At 37.9% G+C, this 26652-nt stretch overlaps 1 protein-coding gene across 4 annotated transcripts in view; it reads right to left on the bottom strand.

Moving 5' to 3' along the window:
- Positions 1 to 23961, bottom strand: part of SMARCAD1 (SWI/SNF-related, matrix-associated actin-dependent regulator of chromatin, subfamily a, containing DEAD/H box 1) — a 70407-nt gene extending 46446 nt beyond the window's left edge. Inside the window, exons 1-4 of one of the 4 annotated variants that reach the window (XM_029235815.1) lie at positions 23841 to 23961; positions 22984 to 23222; positions 7826 to 8003; positions 442 to 613 (exon numbers count right to left, since the gene is read on the bottom strand). In XM_029235815.1, the coding sequence (XP_029091648.1) occupies positions 442 to 613; positions 7826 to 8003; positions 22984 to 23173 (540 nt within the window). In that variant the 5' untranslated portion in view covers positions 23174 to 23222; positions 23841 to 23961. Of the gene's footprint in view, positions 1 to 441; positions 614 to 7825; positions 8004 to 22983; positions 23223 to 23506; positions 23732 to 23840 lie in introns of those variants that run through there. The other 3 variants (XM_029235812.1, XM_029235814.1, XM_029235813.1) reach the window with 3 other exon arrangements.
- Between the last annotated feature and the right edge of the window lie 2691 nt (positions 23962 to 26652).

Genomic DNA, 26652 nt, shown 5'->3' with positions numbered 1-26652 from the left:
CTGTTATGCAGGACTGTCCTCAGTATTGTAGGGTGTTTAGCATCCCTGGTCACATGCACTAAATGTGAACAGCAACTCCTTGTTATTTCGGGGGGAAAAAAAGAAAAAAAGCCTCCTGACATTTCTGAGTTTCTAGTGAGAGGTGGGGGGAGGAAGGTTGTCCCCATTTTAGAACTATTCAAACACAAAAAACTTCACAACCTATGTGAGATACAGAGAAGCCCAGATTGTACTATTTATAGGTGAATAAACCTCACCTACTATGAGACTCAACAAGTAAATCTCTGGCATTTGCCTTTATTAAATATTAAAGTTAATAATTATCTTCAAACATAAGATATCTTTAGAAAAATGACTATCCACTAAATACAGCACTGGATATAGGAGACATTTTAATCATCAATACAACTATAATAACCAATTACTATAAATGGGTATAACCTTAAGTAAATCACTGTCACTTCTCTGTGGAAAAAGTTCCTTCAAGGTCTGAAGTTTAGCATCTTTAAGGTCTTCCAATTCCGAAAGGTCTTCCAATTCTGAAATATCATTATTATTTCTACCTGCCATGGTAGGAAGGCCTTGGGACTCTTCATCTTCAGATGGCTCAGAACTAAAAATATTTTCAGAGGGAAAAAAACAGTGTTTTAATGTATTACTAAGGTGATTTCATTATAATTGTATATATGTGTCTATATAAAATACAGTATATTTGCAGTTCTTTTCAATAATAAATGCAATCTATACCTGTCAAAGATTAAAATGACTTTTTTCATTTCAGTACAGTTGTGCATATAAATCTACATTCCCAAAGTCAGCATACTTTGAACATATCTCAAATTATCTGGGCTGGAATAGAAAAGAAAAGCAAAAACCTGCACTTATTTTGTTAAGATCCATACTCATCCATTGCACACCCACTTTCCCTCTCCTACTTTTTCACCTGTGCCCTGAATAAAAGCTGAGTGCTGTCATGTTGCTCCTGAGAAATTCTGAAGCATACACGAGTACAAAGATAAAAGAATTTTCATATCCTAGCCAGGTGATCAGAATCTAAGTGTTAAAATCGGAATGGCCCCATTCAATACCAGACTGTCTACCAGGAACAAAACACTTCTTCCGCAGACGGGGAGCATTTATTTTATATAAGGCTTCATGCAACAACAACATTTCACTTCATATGTTTATCCTATATAAAAGACATTGTGAGCCAAATTTCACTCGTGTATTTCCAAACAAAAAAAAATCTCATTTTGAAATTTTGATTTTCTACCACAGTAAGCATTCTGAAGATCAAAAAGCAGAAGTATAACAAATGGGCAGAAGTTATAGAAATCAAAGAAAGAAATATAGTTAAGTATATTCCTAGTGCCAGAGAATGCAGACTTTGCTATGCAGCTAATTCTATTCTTGGACAGCTCTCTTAGACACACATCCAGGACCTGTATTTTAATAACTTCTCTATACTTTATTCATGTTAGTTCAGCTGTACCTGTTAGGGCACCGGTTATGCCTAAGAATCCCCTGAAAACATATCAAAACAGATTGTGAAGGATGAGGAATATGTATTTTAATAAGATTCTAGGCTGACTTCTTGAACCTTGCTCTGAAAAACCGTTCTAAAGTAACAAGGTAAAATAAATCTCTTCTTTTAACACACTGTCTGGCCTTCAATATTTGAAGACAATTACATGTATCTCCGTTTCCATTACACCCAGACTTTTCATTCCTTACGTACTCATCTCTAAATTTTCACTCTGCCTCACTACATTCACGCTCCCTAACTGATTCTGTGTCTTAGTTCACTGAGAACATGGAAGCTTTCAGGTTTGAATCCTTTTCCATTCCTGTACTGGATAAGCACTTTAAAGGTCCTTGCTCTTCTGACCATCACAACCTTAACCAAGTGATCAGATTCATCACCATTCCATGGGACAAACTTAGGTGCCCTTGATGTAGTAAGTCTTCATGTTGACAATGAATCTTATCATGCCTTGGACTTAATGCCCAATTTACAGGAAATACAAATAACAGAGGAATAAATTCAATACCATCATGAAGAAACAATCAGAAAAGTCTATTTTGTCTAAAAGACTTGATCTCTTCAATAAGTTAAAATCCTTAAAAAAGAGGAGAGGAGGGGAGTGGACTATTTTAAGATCAAAAGATAGTTAAGAGTCATGACATCCAAATGCAGTAAATGTACCTTATTTGGGTTCTGTTTTGAAAAACTAGCTACAAAACACATGAAATCTGAATATAAACCAGGAATTAGATGATGTAGAGACTGTTCACTGATAATAGTACTTGTTTTTTGGAAGTGGGATGTACAGCAAGTATTAAGGGAAGAAATGTTGGGGTATCTTTAATTTACTTTAAGATACTTCAGCTAATAATAATAATTAATGAAATAATGAAACAAGGGAAAACGTTAAAAATTGTTACAGGTAGGTGGTATATATAAGTGTTCATTAGCTATTATTTTATCTTCTTATATGACTAAAGCTTTAAAAGTAAAAAAAATCTACAAGAACAAGAATGACCATTTTGTGTTCTTTTATCCAGTCTCAGATCAAGTTACTCCCTTCTGTTGAAGTCCCTTCTCAGTGCTAAGGGATTCATTCTAGGCCTTTCTACTTCCTACAGGGCCCTCTTAACTGCCTACCATCTTCTCTCCTGAATCTTTTCTCTCCTTAAGCTCTTCCTCCCAAGCCTACAGTGCATTCAAGACTGCACTTCATTCAGTGTGCCAGGGGTTCGAGGCACTGTGGACACAGCAGTGAAAGAAGCAGACTCTCCTCTCCTTCACAAATTTTTATAAGGCTGATTTTCTATTTCAGCGTTTCCTATATTGTTCTCAACTTACTGGCTTATATCTTCTGCCCCATCACTTTGGTGAAACTGTCCTAAGGGCAATAATACCCTCTAAAATGTCAAACGTGATTTAAAAACACAAACCAGAACACCCCGAACCTTTCACTGGTTGTCTTCTCCTCTGTGTTCCCATCACTGTTGCTTTTTGAAAAGGCAGCCCTACCCTGACCCTCACCCCAGGGGCTCTGCAGCATCATTACTTCTGATTTTCCTTTGACCTCTTAGCCTGTCCTTAATCTCTGTAGAAGGCTTTCTGACTTTTTTCACCTCCCTGAACTGCCAGTATCACCTAGGATTCCGTCTTCAGCTCCTCTTGTCTATTAATGCTTCCTGAGAGATTGTAGCAATTGCCAGAGTTCCTAGCATCTATATCAGTGGTTCTCAAAAGGGGGGCAATTCTGCCCCCAGAGGACATGTGGCAATGTCTAGAGACATTTTTGATTGTCTTGACTAGAGAGGTGCTACTTGGTATCTAGCCGGCAGAGATCAGGGATTCTGCTAAACATCCTACAACGTACAGGACAGCCCCTCACAACAAAGAACTACCTGGTCCAAAACGTCAACAATGTCAAGGTTAAGAATTCCTGATAACCAAAAAGGCCCATGCATGGGTACTGACTGTAACTGTGGAACGTGCACAATGCAGTACTATGGAGTTGTGAAACAGAATACAGATTTTTATGAGCTGACATGATTTCCAGGATATATATACTGCTAAGTTAATAAAATAGAGAATAAATGTACATATATATCTATACATACACAACACAAGACACAGTGCTATCTTCTGTGTAGGAAACAAGAAGAAAAGATAAACGAAAGAAAAACAAATTATGACTAGAAACTAAACAAACTGGTTAGTTCTGAGGTAGGAGGAGGAAAGGGTCAGAAGGAGAAGGACAGAAAGTTAATACTTCTCTAAGCACACTGTACATGGAGTTTTAATTTTTGGCACTATGTTAATATTTTAAATATTTGAAAGTAAAATTTTTAAAACGAGGGACAAGGGAAAAACCCTAAAAGGAATACAAACAGAAATTAATGAACTGAACTACATTCCAAGTGAATAACAAAGAAAAATTTAAATAAGAAAGCCAAGTACTGTAACCGTATACCCTCATCTAAAGACAAAATAAAACTTATAAACAAATATTAAACTCATACTGAGCTTAATGGTCAAGAAGCATGATTACAGCAATTCTGAAACTATTTTATGTACACTGAGTGATTGAACAAATTAGCAAATATAATGATATTGGTGGAAGCAGAGTTCTCACTGTCAGAGAAAGAAATATAGAGAAGAGGCAAGGAGGAGCCTTGTATTAGATTAGAATGAAATATATTATTATAAACTCATGATTTAAAAAACAAACAAACAAACAACATTCTCTGGTTCTCTTATATCCTAGCCCATTCTTGCTAAAAGGGCAATGACATAACCCCCTGCTTCACCCAATGGCAAAGGAAGGACACAACCAGTCCACAGATTTCCAAATACCATTCCTTTAAAGAGGAACCAGTGCTACTTGGAGAAATGGCTAATTCTAATTTCAGGCTTGGAGTAGGGAAAACACTAGTCTGCAACATCTTGCGCCAGAAGGGAAAGGCTCAAAAAATGATAGGAACCTCTCAAATCCAGAGTCTATGTAAAGGGGCCCTCACCTGCCAAAACTGAGCAATTTCAGCATCAAAATGAGTAATAATAGTAATAGATTATAATCAGTTGAGCAAAAACGCACCTATAATTCCATTTTTGTATTTACTATGCTAAATAAATATATGAATAAATAAGGAGAAAAGGGAAAACTATCTATAGTAGAATAGCAAGTATAAATTCTAGAATGCTAGTTAGAATACCACATTTCCCAACTACCAGTGTAGTAACGGATTCAGGCAAGAATCATGACAGATGCTACAACTATTGAAGGGAAGTCTGCTAAGGAAGAGGATCCTTACCCAGTCTTAAAGCATCTCATCAGAGATTACTTAATCATGAAAAACGGGAAATTGGTTAACTTTATAGGAGAAACCTGGCAGGCTTCTGAGTGGTTAAGTTCACTTCACCAATAATGAGACAAACTGGTTATCAGTGTGCCTAACAAAGCACACGGAGGAGGACACAAAATCATTTATGTAACTCCTATCACTTAACCTAAATTTAATCATGAGGAAACAACAGGGGTGCAGAAATTGAGAGACATCCTAAAAAACCTGGCCTGTTACCTTCAAAGGCCAATTATCATGAGAATCAAAAAGGCTGAGAAACTTTCAGATTAAATGAGACTAAAGACACATGAAAAACTAAACCCAATGTACGATGCTGGAAAAAACTTTACTATAAAGTACTACTCAAAATATGATCCATGGACTGACTGCTAGTCCTCGAAATCAAACTGTTTGTTATCTGTCCATGACAAGATAAAGAACTTAAAACAGAAGGAAAAACAACTACATTACTAAGCACATTGCTTAGTTCAGTTTTTGTTTTTTTTTTTTCTTTTCATTACAAGACTTTCTTGGTGAAGGAATGAGTACATTGATTTACATTCTAGGGCACATTCCTTACTGATAAACCAGTACTCTGAGTAGCACTACTATAAAGAACATTATTGGGATAACTGGTAAAATTTAAATAGGACTATGTATTAGATGATATTACTGCACCAATGTTAATCAGTATTTGTGAATTTGAAATGCTACTTTTGGAGGGAATTCCCCGGCGGTCCAGTGGTTAGGACTCAGAGCTTTCACTCATGGGGCCCAGCTTCGATCCCTGGTCGGGGAACTAAGATCCTGCAAGCCACGAGGTGTGGCCAAAAAAAAAAGAAAAAAAAAAAAGAAAGAAATGCTACTCTTGTTATGTAAGAGAAGGACCTTGTTCTTAGGAGATAAACGTGAAATTATTAGAGGCAAAGGTTTCAGTAATAATTCTGATTATTATTTTATGAAGAAGGTGACAAGCAAATGTGGGGAAATGTTAAAAATGGGTGAATCTTAATCTTTTTAAAAGGATGTGGAAATTGATTATTCTTGCAACTTTTCCGTAAGTTTAAATTTTTTTCAAAATAAAAAGTAAAATTTGGAGTGCTAATATAATATCAATTTTCCTCAGGATTTACCACACAGGATCATCACTACTTTTTATTTCATAGTTAAGTTCAGGACAAAGGCATGTTCATCAGGGCTTATATACACAAAGAAGTTCATTTTAAGAGGAAATCCTCATCTTGGGAGTGGACAGTGTTAACCTCTTGCACCTCTGCCACACTTTCTTCACTTAGCTTCTGATCACACAACCTTCTGACTTTTTTCTTACCTCAATGACTGCTCCTTCTTAAGAGTCTTCTGTAAGTTTCTTCTCATCTCCTGTTCCTAGAATCCAGAGTTCGCCTGGCCTAAGTCCTTCAACTAAGAGATCTTCTGTTTTCCAGCTACACTAGTGTCTCTTACTGATTTCATCTAATCATGTACCTCTTAATATCAAGTATCCTGACAACTCGTAAATTCAGATGTGGAATCTTGACCTCTCTCCAGAACCCGAATGTCACAAATCCAACTGCCTACCTGACAAGCCCACTTCAGATGCCTAAGAGTCTCCTCAATCACAGCACGTCCAAGACTGAGCTGCTGGTCTTTCCTGCGAAAGGCGCTCCCCCACTGCACCCAAGGCAGCATTCCTCATCCCAGTTAGGGTTGGCTCCATCCTTCCAGTTGCTCAGGTCAGATATCTTAGGGTCATCCCTGACTCCCGTCTCTCCCATTCCATTTGAAATCCATCAATAAATCCTCTCTGCTCTACCTTCAGAGTATATTTAGAATCTAACCACTTATTATTCACTCCCATAGCTACTAGCATGGTTTAAGCTTCCACCATATTTTGCCTTGGTTATCACAAGAGTATTCATGCTTCTACTACGACTCCCCTAGAGCCTTAAAAACTTTTAAACATATAGATCAGATCATTTTACTCCTCTGCTCAATATGTTCCTTTAGCTTCCCATCTCGTTCAGAATAAAAGCCAAACAGCCTATGGGCTTAACATGATAAAGCTCTTTCCCTATCCCACTCCGCACCTTCTGACCTTAGGTCCTTCACTTCGCATCATTAGCCACCACTACCCCCTCCCCCGCCCCCGCCGCCCACTTTCCTCAAAAACAACAGGCAAAATACTACTTCAGGGTCATTAAACAGGCTACTCCCAATGCCCCTCCCACCATATCCACATGGCTCCCTTTTTTAGCTCCTTCACGTCTTTGCTCAAGCATCATCTTCTTAATGTAGCCTTTTCCAACCATGCGCTTTAGAAACCATGCCCTTAGCCCGGCCCCAAACCCTGTATTTCCCTTCCTGTTTGCCCATCATATGTATTATCTGACATACTGCATTTTTAATTTATTTACTGTTTTTCTATCTAACATACAAAGCTCCGTGCTAGCTCAATGAATGTGTCCCAAAAATGTTAAAATGATTTGACTCTAGGATTCAAGAACAAATCAGAAAGGAGTTACAGGTGACTGAAGGTACTTGTGAAAATAATTATCTATGGAGAATGAAAAACTTAAATATTTGCTCTCACTGAACTTTTTATTGAAAATCAGAACCATGGGAGTTCCCTGGTGGTCCAGTACTTAGGGCTTGGTGCTTTTACTGCCGTGGCCTGGGTTCACTCCCTGGTTGGGGAACTAAGATCCCACAGCGCATGGCCCAGCCGGAAAAAAAAAAAATCAGTTATCCAGAGTCTCTCTCTCTTTCTCACTCACACACGCGCACACACACACACACACGCACACGCACATCTCTCTACATCTCTTAAGTTAGGGAAAAATGATGAAGATGCAGTCAGGAAAAGGCAAAAAAGGGGGGAAAGTCATCAAAAATTTTCAGTTTAAATAACTTTTTCTCAAAAAAAGTCTTATACATGCAAATATAATGAATCTATTAAGTTGCTTACACTATAATCACCGTGTCTTTGCTGAATTTTTTCTCTTGAACTGTCCTGGAGCAATCTGGGGAAACAACATCTTCACTATCTGAAGACAAATCAATATACTGAATTCCTCTTTGATTCTTGAAATATGATATACTTGCTTTTCTTTCATTTTCTGGGGTTTCTGGAACACTAGAATCTTCTGCAAAAGAGAAAAAGCAGAAAGGGATTTTGAATAACTTGAAAATAAAGCAAATTTGTTTTTGATAATTACAAATCATGTGCTAAAAATCTTTAGCTTCATTCACTGTTTCCATCCTAAAACCAAAAATTCCTCCCAAGTTTTAAAGAAAACATTAATAGTCAACCAGGGCTGGCATTAAATGATTTTCCAATTCACAGGTTACTTACTAGCAAGAACTTAGTGGACACTGCAAAACAGGTTTGTATTTTATATTTTAACCCTTTTCTCTCTGTGCTTTTGCTTCCTAGTACCCAGTTCTTGCCTAAGAGAACACGGACACTAGAGCCCACACAACTTGAATTTCAATCCCATCTCTCAGCTAAGTTACTTAATCTAAGTCTCTGCATCCTCAGATGTAAAAGAGAGATGCCAATAATCACAGGGTTAATGTGCACATAAAATCAGAAGATATGTGTTAAGCACTTAGTTCAGTAATGGGCACACAGCCAGTATTCAACAAACATTGGCTCTTACACAAATGTTAGTGTTATGGACAAAATTATGTCCCCTCCAAAATTCCTATGTTGAAGTTTCAACCCCCAGTACCTCAGAATGTAATGTATCTGGAGATAGGTCCTTCGTAGAGGTGACTAACTTAAAAAAGGCAGTTAGGTTAGTGACCTAATCCAAAAGGACTGATGTCCTTATAAGAGACACCAAGGATCTGTGTGCATGGAGGAAAGGTGATGTGAGCACACAGCGAGAAGGTGGCCACCTGCAGCCCAAGGAGAAAGGCCTTACAAGAAACTGAACCAGCCAACGCTTTCATCTTGGACTTCTAACTTCTGGATATGGCAGAAGATAAACGTCTGCTGGTTAAGCCACCCAGTTTGTGGTATTTTGTTACGGCAGCCCTCACAAACTAATGAAGTTGGCATCACCCATCTATGCAAAACAAATTAATGCTCTATTGAGGTCTCCTCTCTTCAAAGGGCTGAGTTCTAAAATTATTCTCCATTATACATTTGAGGAGAGATCAGATTTAAGAAATTCATATTAAAGTAAAAGTAGTCAGTGTCTTGGTTTAGTGAATACCATCACCCCTCAGTATCTGTGAGGTTTGGTGGGACTGGTTCCAGGACTTCCCTGCCCCCCACACCAAAACTGGGGGATGCTCAAGTCCCCCCCCTAAAACTCTTGGCCTCGCCCCCCATTAACTGTCATGAAATGATAGCCATCATTATCATAAGGCTCCTGAGTCGTATTTGTAAATAACATTAACCAAGGCCTAGATAACCAATCGCCTGGAGTGAACTAAAAAATACTTTACTTCCTGCAATGAAGTCCTAGCAACATTACTGAAAAGCAAATCACAAAATTGTTCCAAAAGAACAATTTTATAAATGTTGAGTGTGCCCTGAGTGAAAAACTCTGCTCTGGAACAAATCACAGCTATGTTAACTGCCATATGTATGAAGACATTTACAAGTTCTGATAATTATGTAAAGTAATAAAATTATAGTCCAATTCCTGTAAAATAAGTATAAAGGTACTAAGGACACTGCTTTTACATAGTATTCCTGATATGTCACAAATCATACATAAAACTAAGAATTTAGATCTGTGCTGTATCAAAACTTTGACCTAAACTTAATGCATATCATTTTAACAGTTTAACAAAAGTGTCCTGCTTTCTTATACTTGAAAAGGGCTTTCGCCAAACGATTTGGATTGTCCACTTTTCTTTAAAAAGCTTCTTTACTCAAGGACTTCCCTGGTGGCACAGTGGTTAAGAATCCGCCTGCCAATGCAGGGGACACGGGTTCGATCCCTGGTCCAGGAAGATCCTACATGTCGTGGAGCAACTACATCTGTGCACCACAACTACTGAGCCTGCACTCTAGAGCCCGCGAGCCACAACTACTGAAGCCCAGGCACCCTAGAGCCCGCGAGCCACAACTACTGAAGCCCAGGCACCCTAGAGCCCGCATGCCGCAACTACTGAGCCTGCATGCCTCAACTACTGAGCCCATGTGCTGCAACTACTGAAGCCCATGTGCCCTAGAGCCTGTGCTCCGCATCTAGAGAGGCCACTGCAACAAGAAGCCCACGCACCGCAGTGAAGAGTAGATCCCGCTCGCCGCAACTAGAGAAAGCCCACGCACGGCAATGAAGACCCAATGCAGCCAAAAAAAAAAAAAAAGCTTTTCAAACTGGCCATTTAAATGTATTACTGCATGGTGGGGGGTGTCTAAAAATTCTACTAATGAGTACTAGGAGAACTAGAGTTTCTTGAACTTTATATATTCATCTTATTAAAAACTACTGCTTCATCAAGAACATTCTTAAGTGAAACTACTATTTAAAAATTTTAAGGATACAATGACAGTTTGGAATCTTGGCCTTGATTCATGCTAGGGCACTAGCAGTTTTACCTACCATTGTTTTTGCACCATCAGTGCAAATACCAACATAGTGAAAAAGGCAAGTGATGTCTTAATATTATTATGAAATAGTTTTGACCTTATGGACACCCTTTTGGGTCTTAGGGACTTCAAAGGTTCACAGACCACACTTTGAGGACTAAAGGGAAACAGTAAGAGCTTATCTATATAAAATATCAGTTTACCAATATAGTCAATAATCTGGAATTAGAACAGTGCTGAAATGCTTAGATTTGTTTGTTTGGACTATTTTTGGAAGTAAACAGCAGCAAAAATATCTAATAGCCAATGGTCAAAAAGATATTCCGGATGCAATGATGCTTTCTGACCCAAAGCAAACAAGGACTTTAAGCAGCACCACAAAGGAGGCAGGAAGGAAGCAAAAAAGAAAAATATAGAAATGAAGGGAAGAAGAGTGACAAGTAGAAACAATTATAAAGACATGGGCTACTACATAATTCTGACTTTGCTGAATGCCTTCTGTATTGAAGCACTGTGCCAGGACATGGGGGGTACTGAAGGAAAAAAAAGGCCAGTCACAGCTGCACTTGCCCTAAAGAAACTAATAATAGGAGCCAAGTAGCCATGTACGTAAGTAGCAATGTTGTGAGTCGTAATTTGTGCCATGCGAGAGGAATAAACAAAACGCTAAAGGAACATGAGGGAAAACAGCTATCCTTTCAAATAAAAACAATAAAAAATCCTATGTTTTAGAGACAGTAGATGATATTTTCTCTACCAAAGGCAATCGGAACCTACATTATTACCATATGCAAGAAGATTCCAAGGTTCCAGGGGGTAATTCCAAATGAAATTCCCCATTAGTGGTATGCATGAGAAGACAATTTTTTTTTTTTTTTTTTTTTTTTGCGGTATGCGGGCCTCTCCTGTTGCGGAGCACAGGCTCCGGACGCACAGCGGCCAGGGCTCACGGACCCAGCCGCTTTGCGGCATGTGGGATCTTCCCAGACCGGGGCACGAACCCATGTCCCCTGCATCAGCAGGTGGACTCTCAACCACTGCACCACCAGGGAAGCCCGAGAATACAATTTTATACCCTGAATGTTTCCAGTATACTTTTACCCATTCTCATATCTAAGTCTACCATGAAACAAAATGAGGATTTAAAACTGCTACTGATTCTACCTTTCTAAGTGGTCCAAGATCAAGAACCACTCAAAAAACAAACAAAAAAATCACTACTGGGAGATTATGAAAGGTCATCTATAAATAAAGGTGATCTCCCAAAGCAGAAATGAAAACACTTAAACCTTTATATCTGGGACTTCCCTGGTGGCATAGTGGTTAAGACTCCACACTCCTAATGCAGGGGGCCCGGGTTCGATCCCTGCTCAAGGAACTAGATCCCACATGTATGCCACAACTAGAAGTTCACATTCCACAACTAAGGAGCCCGTGAGCCGCAACTAAGGAGTCTGCCTGCTGCAACTAAGGAGCTGGTGAAACACAACTAAGGAGACTACAAGCCGCAACTAAGAGACCCGGTGCAACCAAAGAAAGAAAGAAAGACACCTAGTTCTCAAAAAAAAACACACACAAAAAAACCTTTATATCCGTCCTGCAGACTTACGTAAGTGTGCCATTTTTGATATTCTAATTGTATATTGCTCTACATGGTTCAATTCTCTAACATGGCAACTGACTTTCAAGGCAGTTCTTTTGAATACCTAGTAAAGCACATCATATATTTGCCTCTTTGAAAGGTTAATTACCAAAATAATAGATTATAAAATCTTGACTGTTTTAATTTGAATGCCATAGTAGATAGGGAAAGACCTTTAGCATCTCAGATAAGTCAAACTACCTCTGATGAAAGCTCTTGAAAAAGACAAAGTATACACTGAATACAAGATTGAAGGGTAGTTTCTAATACACTACTCTAACATAAAATGAGGAAGAAGAAACATTTCAGGTTTAGGCCAAAAGAAAAGATAAAGATAAAAAGAAAAAATGTAAAGGAAGGAAAGTCATGCTATTAATGTCAAAGTGTTAAACCCGAAAGGTACTTTTTAATAACAGAATTTACATCTACAATAAAAATATAACTGGCATAGGTACAACTGCATTCTAATAATGAAATGCATAAACAATGCAGGATACATAAAGCAGAAAGTCAACAGAGACAAATATGAGGCTTTAACTCTCTTGTCTAAACTCTTAATAGAGAAGAGAGCACAAAAATAATTAAGATACAGAAAGGTGTTTTTCAAACATTTTTGATTGGAACCCACTGTAAGAGACCCATTGTAGATTATGACCCTAAACACATCGATTGCTAGACAGACATATATAACTGAAACAAAGGTCTCAGAGGCTTTATTGTAAGCGATACTTTGATAATTTTCTATTTATTCTACTCCATTAAAAAAAGTTATATGCATTTAGTTAGGATATAAGAAACTGACTTTATGACATGTTTGTGATCCAGTTTGAAAAAAATGATACAAATAATAAAACATTATTATTTGGCATATAATTAAATCTACAGTTAGATTATGTCTCTTTTCAAGTACACTTGAACTTTTACAGAAATTGTGTAGTAGGCCAAAAAGAAAATCTCAGTAAATTCATCAAAGAGATACTACAGACCACATTCTCCTGTCACAAAAAGTGAAAACTGGAAGTAAATGTTAGTAAGAACATTGAAGCAAAATTTCAGTCACTTGGAAATTCAGAAAAAACAAACAAACAAAGAAACCACCTCTTTAAACTTTAAGGTTAAACTTTCTTCAACATTTTATTGAAGAAAAAACAACAACAAAAAGAAAAAACAACAAAAACATACCAAAATCTGTAACACAGGCATATGCCTTTTTTTTTACTGCACTTTGCAGATATTGTGCGTTTTACAAACTGAAGGTTGGTGGCAACCCTGTGTTGAGCAAGTTTACTGACACCATTTTGGTAGTAATTCTTGCAGCGTTTCAAACTTTTTCATTATTGTGATATTTGCTATGGTGATCTGTGGTCAATGATCTTTGATGTTACTACTGTAATTGTTTTGGGTGCCCAAACAGCGCCAATATAAGATGGCAAACTTAACTGATAAATGTTATGTGTGTTTTGACTGCTCCACCAACCTGCCACTTCCTTCATCACTCTCCCTCTCTTCTAGCCTCCTTAGTCCTTTTTTAAAAAAAATTGATTTATTTGGCTGCGTTGGGTCTTGGTTGTGGCACGCAGGATCTTCCTTGTGGCATGCGGGATCTTCAGTTGCGGCATGCGGGATCTAGTTTCCTGACCAGGGATCAAACCCGGGTCCCCTGCATTGGGAGAGTGGAGTCTTAACCACTGGACCACCAGGGAAGTCCCCAGCATCCCTATTCCTTAAGACACAACAATAAATTAGGCCAATTAATAACCCTCCAATGGCCTCTAAGTATTCAAGTGAAAGGAAAAGTTGCACATCCCTCTCTTTCAAAAGCTAGAAATGATTAAGATTAGTAAGAAGGCATGTCGAAAGCCAAGACAGGCCAAAAGCTAGGCCTCTTGCACCAGTTAGGCAAGTTGTGAATGCAAAGGAAAAGTTGTTGAAGGAAATTAAAAGTTCTACTCCAGTGAAAACACAAATAAGAAGCCCAACAGCCTTTTGCTTATTATATGGAGAAAGTTTTAGTGGCCTGGATAAAAGATTAAACCAGCCACAGCATTCCCTTAAGCCAAAGCCTAATCCAGAGCAAGGTCCCAACTCTCCCATTCTATGAAGGCTGACAGAGGTGAGGAAGCTGCAGAAAAAAAGTTTGAAGCTAGCAGAGGTTGGTTCATAAGGTTGAAGAAGCTGTCTCCATAACATAAAAGTGCATGATGAAGCAGCAAGTATTGATGTAGAGGCTGCAGCAAGATACCCAGAAGATCTAAGATAATTAATGAAGGTGGCTACACTAAAGAAGAGGTTTTCAATGTAAACCAAACAGCCTTCTAATGGAAGAAGATGCCATCTAGGACTTCCATAGCTAGAGAGGAGAAGTCAATGCCTGGCTTAAAGGACAAGTTGACTCCTATTAAGGGCTAATGCAGCTGGTAACTCTAAGTTGAAGCCAATGCTAATTTACCATTCTGAAAATCCTAGGGCCCTTAAGAATTATGCTAAATCTACTCTGCCTGTGCTCTATAAATGGAAAAAAGTCTGGATGACAGCACATCTGTTTATAACACCAAATACTGAATATATTAAACCCACTGTTGAGACCTACTGCTCAGAAAGATTCCTTTCAAAATATGACTGCTCATTGACAATGCACCCGGTCACTTAAGAGCTCTGATAGAGATGTACAATGAGATTAATGTTTTCATGCCTGCTAACACATTCTGCAGCCCATGGATCAAGGACTTTTGACTTAAAAGTCCTATTATTTAAGAAATATTTTCCAAAAGGCTACAGCTGCCATCAATAGCAATTTCTCTGATGGATCTGGGCAAAGTCAATTGAAAACCTTTTGGAAAGGAGTCACCATTCTAGATGCCATTAAGAACAGTTGTGATTCATGAGAAGAGGTCAAAATATCAACACAACAGGAGGCTGGAAGAAGTTGATTCCAACCCTCATGGATGACTTCAAGACTTCAGTGGAAGAATGAACTGCAGATATGGTAGAAACAACAGAGAACTAGAATTAGAAGTGGTGCCTTGGGACTTCCCTGGCAGTCCAGTGGTTAAGACTGAGCTTCTACTGCAGGGGGTTCGGGTTTGATCCCTGGTTGGGGAAATAACATCCCAATACTGCATGCAGAGCAGCCCCCACAAAAAAAAGAAAGAAAGAAAGAAAAAAAAATTTAGGAAAAGTGGCCCCTGAAGATGTGACTGAATTGCTGCAATCTCATGATAGAACTTTAATGGAGAAGTTGCTTCTTATGGATGAACAAAGGAAGAAGTTTCTTGAGATGAAATCTACTCCTGGTGAAGATGCTGTGAAGACTGTTTACATAACAACAAAGGGTTTAGAATACTACATGAACTTAGTTGATAAAGCAGTGACAGGGTTTGGAAGGACTGACTCCAATTTTGAAAGAAATTCTGCTGTAGGTAAAATGTTATCAAACAGCACTGCACGCTATACAGAAATCATTTGTGAAAGAATCAACTGATGCGGCAAACGTCACTGTGGTCCTATTTTAAGAAGCTGCCATGGCCACCCCAGGCCTCAGCAACCACCACCCTGAGCAGTCAGCAGCCCTTAACATCGAGGCAAGACCCTCCCCCAGCAAAGACACTACAACTCACCAAAGGCTCAGATGATGGTTAAAAATTTTTAGCAATGAAGTGCTTCTTAATTAAGGTACGTACATTGTTTAAGACAATGCTACTGCACACTTAAAAGACTATAGTATAGTATAAATATAACTTTTATAGGCACTGGTAAACCGAAAAATTCATGTGACTTGCTTTACTGCGATACTTTATCGTGGTGGTCTGGAACCAAACCCGCAGTATCTCTGAGGTATGCCTATAATGATGACATTTCAAATATAAGAAAAAGGATGCGTCAATAAATGGTTCTGGGATAAGTGACTAGTAAATGATAAATAATAAACAAAGGAGAAAACGGTATCACCTTTTCTTTAGCCCTTATAACAAACTCCAGATGAAAGTTAAGGTTTAAAAAAATTAAAAACAACAACTCATATCCATCAGTTTGGCTACAAAAAAACACCCCAAAAAACAAAACAAAAAAAAACAGAAAATTAACAAGTGTTGGCAAGGATATGGAGAGAAACTGGACCCCTTGTGCACTGTTAGTGGGAATGTAAAATGGTGCAGCTACTGTGGAAAATATATGGTGGTTTCCTGTATGACCTAGCAATTCCATTTCTGGATGTATACCCAAAAGAACTGAAAGCGGGGTCTGGAAGAGATATTTGTATACTCATTTTCACAGCAGCATTATTCACAATAGCCCCAAAGTGAAAGCAACCCAAGTGTCATCCACAAATGAATAATAAAATGTAGGTACATATACAATGAAATATTCTTCAGCCTTAAAAAGTGAGGAAATTCTGATACACGTTACAATGTGGATGAATCTTGAAGACATTAGGGAAAATGAAATAAGGCAGTAACAAAAGACAAATCCTGTATGATTCCACTTTTATAATGTACCTAGAGTAGTCAAGTACATAGAGACAGAAGATATAAGGGTGATTGCTGGGGGTAAGAAGGAATTGTTTAAGGGGTAAAGAGTTTCAGTTTTGTTTAAGATGAGTTGTTAATTGTTTAAGATGAAAAGAGTTCCAAAGATTGGGTGTACAACAATGTGAATGTACTTAACCCTCTTTGACCTGTACACTTAAAACTAGTTATTGCATATTTTACGTATGTACATTTTACTACAATTAAGAAGAAAATTAACACAGATGTGACAGGAGAAAATATGGACGAATATATTTATAATGTGGTGGTAGGGAATGGCTTTCTTTTACCAAATCTTTTACCAGGTCAGATCAGGACCTAAAACCTGTAAGCCTTGAAAAAGATGAACAAACTGACCATATAAAAATGTAAAACTTCTCTGTCACAAACAACAAACAGAATTAAAAGAATAAAATTTAAAAACTTATAAATCATTTATTAGAAAATGAGAAAAAGGAACACAGAAAAAGTTCAAACTGCTAATAACATTTATGAAAACATACTTAACCTTAAAAATAAAGAACAAAAATAATGCAATTTAATTGCTTATTAACCCTTTAAAAATTAAAAATGTTTGCAATATTTTAGCCTGGTATGAAAAAGCAGACATCTGAAAACCAAGCTGTAGTGGTGCAAATTGGTAAAACTTCTGTGTAGGGTGATTTGGCAATTACTAAAATATTACTCATATTCCCTCTAATTTGACAATTCCATTTCCCAGAATTCTTCCACAGATTGTACAGAGGCAAAAATATCTATTCAAAAGGATGGTCACTACAGCATTCTTTTAACAACAAAAAGAAGAAGAAATAAACCAAAACAACCGATGTCTATAAACAGGAAACTACATGAATTATAATACATCTGTGTATAATAAGATACACTGTGGTCACTAAAAAAAATTGAAGTACAGCATATTTTATATGAACTGACATGGAGAGTATAAAAAATCTACTTTTTAGTTAATAGTGAGTTGCATTACAATATGTATGTACATAATACTATTTTATCTAAAAAAAAAAAGCTAGACTATATACAGGCAGGAAAAAAACTACAAAAGAATACCAACACTAAACGAGGATTACAGAAGAGTCTCTCTTAATTACATACTGTTGTAATCATTTAATTTTTTTATATAACATTTTATTTTGAAGAAAATAGCCAAGCATGGAAAGTAAAAAGGTAGAGAAGGAAAACACAAACAAAAAATGTACATTTAAAATGTACTTAAGACATTTAGACTCACTGTACTTTCTATTAGAACAACTGAGCACTAACCCTTTTACCAATTACTGCTTTTCAACTAACACTAATAGACATTAAGAAACCAAAATTTCTATCCAAAGATATAATGATGATTCACATCTTGGCCACACACACTTAAAAAGGACTAAGGAATACCTGATGGTTACAGATCATAAGGCTAAAATGGTATATTCAGCTTCATTCAAAGGATCTTATCCATTTTACTGCTTGCAAGGACTTCAGAGAACATCTAGACAAAGGAAGTGAAATCCAAAAATGATAATGTCTTAATCAAGATCATACCATCCATAAGTGGCAGAGCATTGCTCTCTGGAAATCTTTTTTGATAACAGGTATAATTAAAATTTTTTTCTCTCACTTATTAACAATGGTTACTTTCTACATGACAACCACATCTAAAGAGCAACCACTTTAGAAGACTGAATATATTTTATCAAGAAATTCTTCAAGCATATACTGAAACTTTCCTCCAACCCAACCTCATAATAACCTATGAACCCATCTATTTTTCTCTTTCACTCCCCCTCCCCTGGATAAAATGTGTCTTTATTCCAAGTTAAATAGTCCAGCTGTGTGTGCACTCCCATCCCCTTGATGCCTGTCTTCAGATACCTCCCCTCCCTCATCCTTTTCCTCTCCCCTAGCTTCTTCCCCTTGGATGCTCAATTTTCAACATTCCTCAAACATCTTTTCTTGACATTGCTTCCCCATCCAGCTGTTTCTCTCTTTCCCGTCTTGGAAGAGTAGTCTTCACTTCCTCAGCTTTCTACCGAAACTGCTAAAGGTCAACAGGAACTTTAATTTCCAAGGAAAGTGGTCTCTGATCAGATCCAACTTGACCTCTCTGCAACATTTGATACTGTTCACTATACACCACCCTGGAAACTCTCCTATCTTTAACTTCCAGGGCATTATCATTTTCTATGACTGTTCTAGTCATCCTTTATATCTTTCATTGGTTTCCCTTCCTCTGTCCATCATTAAATATTGATGCTTCTTACCATATATCTTGCTTAGGACATTTTTTGGTAACTACCACAAGGATGACCCCAAAGTTGATTTCTCAGATTCCCACCATTTCCGAGCTCCAAACTCCAATGTCCAACCCTCTACTAGACCTTGCTACTGAAATATAAGAGGTAACTCAAATTCAACATGCTTTGGTGTCTTCCTCCTAATCCTACTGCCTAATTCAGGTGACAGTGCCCATCATTCAGCTGTCCAAGCAAGGAACATGTGAGTTACCTTTAAATCCTCCACATTTAACTGATCATCAAATACCATCAAATAAATACCATACAAAACTTCCCTAAACTGCCTCCTTTGTCATCCCCACTGTCATTTCCCTACGTTTAGGCTTCAGTTATGGCAACATCTTCATTAATGTTTTTCCCATACTGAAATGCTCTATATTGTGTACCAAATAAAGTCCATCCTCCCTGGCACAGCATATATAGGCCCCTCCCAACCCAGCAGTTTTTGTTTCTAAATCTTTTCAGCTTCATCTATATTGCCCTACACCTCTTCTTCCCTAGATAACCTCACCTATTCCATTTACATACTACACTCAAAGGCAACATATATTTCCATCCCTAGTTCACTGAATAGGCAATGAGTCATTGCTTAGGGTCCACTCAAAGTCATCTCTCTATGACTTTTCCTGATCCTCTACAGAAAGAAGGGATAATTTAATCACTGTGAATCAGACTGTGGTTCTACGCTGCTTAATACCTTCCCTTATTATGAGTTACCACACTGTGCTATTTTAGCTATATATATTTACATGTCCTTTCTTCTTGGTATCCCTTGAGGATTATGCTTAGCTCAACTTTTTATTCTTTACGAGTAAAACATAGTAGGTTCTCTCCTCTCACACTCATTTGTCATTGCTTTATTCTCTCCAAACCTGCTATGCTCCCAGAAAAGTCAAATAAAAGAAGAGAAATAAAGTGTAAGTAATAACCATTGATAATTCTGGTCACTGTGAGAGTAAAATAAACCTAGGCAGGGGGAGGTGACCACAGGTTAAGTGTATGCCCTCATATCCAAAGGTTGGATTAAGGGAGCCTGGCCTATATCAAAAGTAGTTTCAAGTATCCATGACTAAAGAATGACTGATGGCTACGGCACTGTTTCAAGATCATAAAGAGGAGGAGGAATATTTTTAAAATGTGTACAAAGGACTAATACCACCTAATCATCATCCAAAACTCCTTTCAACACATATTTACTGAGGGCCTACTACACACCAGTCAGTCACTGTTCTGAGCAATGGGGATGGATAGACGAACAAGGTCTTTGCTCTTACAGATCTTATATTCTAATAAGGGAGACATGTATACATAATGCAGTGTATATAGAAAAACACAGTACAGTTAAAGGGGGGAGGGGGGTGGTTGCTACTTCAGAGAGAGTGGTCAAGAAAAGACCTTCTAAAAAAGGGTAACACTTCACTAGGCCCTAATGGAACAAAGCAGAGTCACAAGCAGATATCAACAGAAAGCATCCTGGAGGCAGATGGAAGAGCAAATGGGAAGAAGGAACGACTGAATGGGGTTTGGCATATTCAAGGAACAGTGTATCTGTGGCACAGTAACTGAAGGAGAGGGGTAGGAAATTAAATCTTAACTCATATTATGTAAAGTAATAGGATTAACTGAAAAAGAGTGATTACAGGTAATTTTAACCATATACAATTTCTGTCCTATAAGCTGACTTAGACCCTAAAACTATTTTAAATAAACAAATATAGCATCATCCCACAAAATAACAGAATAAGTTACTAGTTGATGATAAAGAAAGTAAGGTCAATATTCATATCCCACTGACAATTTCCCAATGTCCATATCCAGTCTGATCTTAAATCCAACTTCAGTGTCTTGACCTCCGCACAGGCCCAATGCACAATTCTGCATCTCCCTCCCCCATGCTAAGTTAAGCTTCGTTTGGTCTACTGCTAAATTGAGGGCAAAACCTTTGATTCTCATTTGAATATTTAAAGGCATGCCCAACGTCTTACAGTGTGTACTTCATACCTATTCTAATGTACAGAACTACCTTTTTTTCCCTCAATCACTCAGACTAAAATTCTTAACATGCATTTTTATCTCACTCCTACACAACGACCTAATTGTAAAATCTTGCCCTTTCTTAGTGTGATCTCTCATACCTCGTTCTTCTCTATCTGTACTGCCATCATTAAGTTTGGACTATGAGAGCTTCCTAAATGATTTCTCTCTCTTTAAACTCTACCCTTTAACAATACATAGTACTAATGACTGCTAGGCTGATTGTTTTTACAAAACAAGATTCTTTCATCATTTTGCCCTTCTATTCTTGCATGGATCTACAATGTAAAGTCTCAACTTTGCCTTAGTTTTCAAGATTCTCAAAAATCCACAGGATCAATTAAAATAATCTTTTCCAAAAGCAAAGCTCTCTATTCCTAGTAGGATGAACCCTCACCATTCCTGAAAAAAACCTGACTTCCATATTTCCAAGTGTCATCAAGACTGACCATATGATTTCTAAAGACAATCTCAATTTTAAGAGTAATTTACGTATGAAAAGTCCCAATAAAGAAAGATGGAGTGAAGTCTCCTTAGGAAAAAAAGAGGAAAGCAGAAAAACACCTTCTGATTCGAAAAAGGATTTAAAATTTTCACATTACTAATATTGATAAATAACTAAAACATTTCATTGAATTCCAGTTTACAGAGTGCTTTTATTTTAGAGGTGAAAAAATTGTGGATCTCAGATAATCTAAGTGACTTGTCCAATGCCCCATTTAACTAAAACGAAGAAGCAGAGGCTTCCAAGGACTCAAAATCCCATGCCTACACCCTGGCCTTCCCTGCCCTCTCTAACTACATAAGAAACAGATTAAAATATTTACTGTTAAAATATTAAAGTACCTGGAGGTTTAGATATTAACCACAGCACGTTATGCAAACCAAATATCTGTTCAAAGAATGCACACAGGGATGTCACTCCAGTGCTTAAATCCTCCAGTGGTTTGAAATCAGGTAAGCTCAGAACTCTTCAGATAAACAAAGCCTTTCAAAATTTGACTTCTAATTACACCAAAGTATTTTAAAATATTACTCTAATGATAACTTGTAGGGACTCTGCCCTCACTGCTACATTTAAGTAGAAGAGTAGCAAACAAAATGGGGATATCAAAGATGAAGACATATATTACCAATTTTGAAATTTAAAAGCTGCTTGTGAAATACTGAGTTTTGCACTAAAAAAAGGTATTACTGAATTAAACATTAAAATATAACTTGGAATTAGACTGCTTGGATTTGAGCTCTGGTTCTACGAACTTGCTAACAATTTAACCTCCCTGGGGCTCATTTCTACAAAATGTGGATAATAATATCTTATAAGCTTGTTGTACAAATTAAATGAGAGGATGTGAAGCACTCACTGCTATGCCTAAAACACGGTAAAAGATCATATATATTCTAATCACTAACTGTTCGAAGAACATAGATTGAGATGGGAATGCTAATTTCTGGCTCCTTCTCAAATCCTACTGTTCCGTAACAATTAGCTGAAGAGGTTAAAAATGGTTCATTCACAATGAAGAATACCAATTATTCATTTGCACTTTGGAGAGCTCCAGGAAGTCAGGTGGTTGGCAAAATTTGTACATCATCTGCTCTTCATTTGCTCACAGAGGCTGTATGCAGGCACCCTGAATAAAGCCTAACTCACAGCAGATGATCAGTATTTTTTGGAGAAATACTGGAATGAATGTAAACGTCTGGCAATAACATCCTCCAAGTCTATCATAGGACTGACTCACCTAGTTCTTCCTCCCTTAGCTACCACTCTGACCTAAATTCTGATTTTAGCTTCCATCATTGGGCCATAATCTAAGAACTCCCATAAAAGCGGAACAACTATGGAAGGATAATCAGTTGGAGGTACATGGTGCCTTTGGCAGTCCCAAAGCTGTATGTAAAAGGGCATGGTGAAGGACAATGCATCAGTATGTATGACATCAAGCACAAACATTAGAAGCTCTTCTGCCTTTCTTCTTAAAAAACAAAAAAGAAACCCCAAAAAAACAAACAAACGAAAAAACCTCTCTATCTCTTGATGCTGAATCAATTTGCAACACTGTAACTCACCTGTTTTTTCAGTTATATCTGAATCAGGGGTGCCTGCCCTGCTAACTTCCCCTTCAGCATTCTCCTCTTCAGCACTAAGAGAAATTGGTGAAGAAGGGCCAGGCAGGGAGGGTTGAGGGGTTGCTTCGGGCGCTTCCTCAATCTTATTCCTTTTCTCAAAGCGAAAACGGTCCAGGTTGAAAAGATTCATATTGGTAGAAACCACCACCTCGTGGGGATGGGAGCTTTAAATGAACTATCTGCAGGGAGAAAATAAAAAGAGAAAAAAGAGGCCATGAAATCAATATAAAATACAAAGCCACAGCAGTTCATTCCGAAGGCAATTAAGAGCCCGCAAACATGCCAGTGGCTCAGGATGACTATCATGGCAGCGCCTCATTGTTAGGCCACAACAATCAGGTGGACAGCGGTATCCTTTTAAAATTTTCCATTGCTCTTTTCACTCCCCTTCGTTTCCCACCTCCCCCCACCCCGCCCCTCCTTCCTCGAACCACACGCTGACCCTCGTGCAACCTCCTCTTACCCCAGCACGCGCAGGCACGTTCCCCACGCTAACCCCCTGCGGGCGGCGCGCCCGCCCACAGTGAGAGGCTCCCTGCACTACGATGCTCCCTGCCTCGAAAAAGGACGTGCCAGGGCCCGTGCCTCGACACTGCGGGGACACAAAGGGGCCAAAGGAGGGGAGCGGCGGAGGCCGTGCTGGCGGGCACCCGCCCGGAAGTTGACGCGGCGCGATCCCAGCTGAGAGGAAGCTGATAGGATCAAGAAAACACAGGGAAGGTTCAGAAATGGGGAGTGTGCTGCGGCACCTCTTTTAACGCTCGCTCGCTCGGTGTCACTCTTCCCTTGGTACTTACGGTATTGCAGCCTCGGTGCCCTGTAACAAAGGTTGAAAAGCGAAAATAATTCCTGGCGTGGAGCGACGGTAGCCGGGCCGGGACCTTCTAAAACGGAACGGAGAAGCCTAATGAGCGCGTAGTGATGACGCAACACGCAGCCTAGGCTTTTCTCTTCCCCAGCGACTTGTAAGTGGAAAATGTCTAGGCGCGCGCTGTTGTCATGGTAGCCAATACCCGCCTCTTTGCCCTGGGAGCTTGCTTGCGGCCTGTTTCTTCAGGTTAGCCAGAAAGTTGTTAAATAGAACAATAATAAATAGCAATATATAGACAATAGACAATATATAGCCTAATAAGAATATTTAATATAATATATGATATATTATAATCTATAATATTTACATACTATGTCGACACTATAACACCATTGTTCTAAAGCCTTTACGTATAATCTCAAGAAGGCTGTTTTTATAAAATAAGGAAACTGAGGCCTGCAGATGTTAAGTAGTTAATTTAGTAAAGAGGAAAACCCAGGTATGTTGAGCTTCAAAGCGTATGAACTGCCTCCGCACTGTTGGCTGGATTGTTCCTAGAGTGGAATATGACAATTCCGATATCTTAATGGAAATATTACGTTAAGAATATTTCCTCCCTTTGTTCTAACATTAAACAGGCAATTTTCTGAGTCGTAATTTGATCCACTGGTTGGCATTTACCTTGAAGAAGAATTACTACAAGTCATTATTCTGCCAAATACATTGGTCACTGTAAACAAAAATTAGCACTCTGTTTATAAATCAGTGTTTTGAATTGCAGAACACGAACCCACAATTTTATCACATGTGGGCACGCTTATAAAATTAAATGTATAGGCCCATAAAATTCAGGATCAACGACTGAACAATTGGGATTTCCATTGTACCTATCTTTAATATCCCATGAAATGCCCCAGATTTATGCATGCATGTTAAATTATGTGATCAAAGGTTACATCAACTTATAAATAGTAAAGTATTTTTGGTGTTGAAAAATATTTGCTTTAAGATCTACTCCCTTAGCCACTTTCAAATATGCAATGCAGTATGATTAACTGTATTCACCATGCTGTACGTGTAATAGAAAAAAAGGAATATTTGCTTTATATTCAGAAAGATCTAGCATTGAAAATGGATTCCATTAGCTGAATGACTTTGAGCAAATTGTATATAACATCTCTAAGTCTCACTTTCCCCATCTTTTAATTGTGGTTGATGATACTGTTGACCTCTTAGGGCAATTTTCTGCAGCAGTCCTAACTCCTTGACATTTTGTAGAGCTGGGACAAGAGTGGAAATGGAGACCCACATACCATATATCTAAATATTGAAACATTATAAATACAAGAGCTAACAAAATGTAAAATTATAATGTTCGTTCTATCATCCTATTTTGAAAATGACCTGGAAAGCAAGGCTGAATTTAGAATTCCTAGGTGTCAGAATGTGGGAGATTCAAAGAGCATTGGTTGGCACATGTATCCTGCCTTCCCTGTGTCACCTCCTCCCACTTAGTTTGATACCATTGGAGGCCTTGTGTTCATGCATATGGACACCCACCTCAAATGTCCAAGTCTGACCCTGCCTAGGGTTGGCATATTTTTAAAAATGTATGCTGTGTTAAATTTGAATTTTAGATAAACAACGAATACTTTTTTAGTATAATTATGTCCCATGCAATACTTGGAACTTATTCATACTAAACAGTTATGTGTTGTTTGTCTGAAATTCAAATTTAACAAAGTATCCTGTATTAAATTTGGCAAACCTACTCCCACCCCACTGCTCCATCACCTCTCTGACCTAGGGGCCTTTTTGCTGGGTCTAAGGATATAGATACTAGAAGCACTATTGGCCCTCAGCAGAAAAGACCTGGGGAAAAAAAATCACTGTTAGCCATTTTGGAGCCTTATGAGCAGAGAATTTTGAGAGCCAGGTACTCAAAAGCATTCCCCCCTGCCCCAGGAACTGACTTTATTATTTTAACAAACCTGTATGTTTATTTTAAGGAATAAAATATTAATTAGGTATGTGACTTTTGCTGAAGTTTTTGGTTCATTCTCACTGACTGTGGTCATGACTAATTATTTTTTTATGTTTATTTTTTGTTTTCTTAAAACTTTTAAAAATTTTTAATTGAAGTATTGTTGATTTATAATGTGCATTAGTTTCTGGTGTACAGCAAAGTGGTTCAGTTATACGTATGTGTGTGTGTATTTATATATATATATTCTTTTTCAGATTCTTTTCCCTTATAGTTTATTACAAAATGTGGAGTATAGTTTTCTGTGCTATGCAATAGGTCCTTGCTGGTTATCTATTTATATGTAGCTTTATATGTATGTATATATATATATATATATATATAATGAAATATTACTCAGCCATAAAAAAGAATGAAATAATGCCATTTACAGCAACATGGATGGACCTAGAGATGATCATACTAAGTAAAGTAAGCCAGACAGAGAAAGACAAATATCATATGATATCACTTACGTGTGGAATCTAAAAAAAAATGATATGATACAAAAGAACTTATATATGAAACAGATCAACAGATGTAGAAAACAAACTTATGGTTACCAAAGCGGAAAGATAGGGGGAGGGGTAAATTAGGAGTTTGGGATTAACATATACACACTACTATCAGAAGCATTTTTTAAACATCAAGGCACAGGTTCTGAGTGAACATCTCCCTCACAGATTCCTTGCTCTTTGGGACTGGATGTAGCTGAAAAAGAGCCAAATGGAGCCCTGTAAAGCACAAGGTCCAGTATAGGAAGCATTCTCTCCCA

Source organism: Monodon monoceros, unplaced genomic scaffold (genome assembly GCF_005190385.1).
Source record: "Monodon monoceros isolate NGI ecotype Baffin Bay Population unplaced genomic scaffold, NGI_Narwhal_1 Super_Scaffold_20, whole genome shotgun sequence".
In the NCBI taxonomy this organism is placed as follows: domain Eukaryota; kingdom Metazoa; phylum Chordata; class Mammalia; order Artiodactyla; family Monodontidae; genus Monodon; species Monodon monoceros.
The sequence above is the reverse complement of the archived record's forward strand: the minus strand, read 5'-3'. Positions and strand labels throughout refer to the sequence as shown.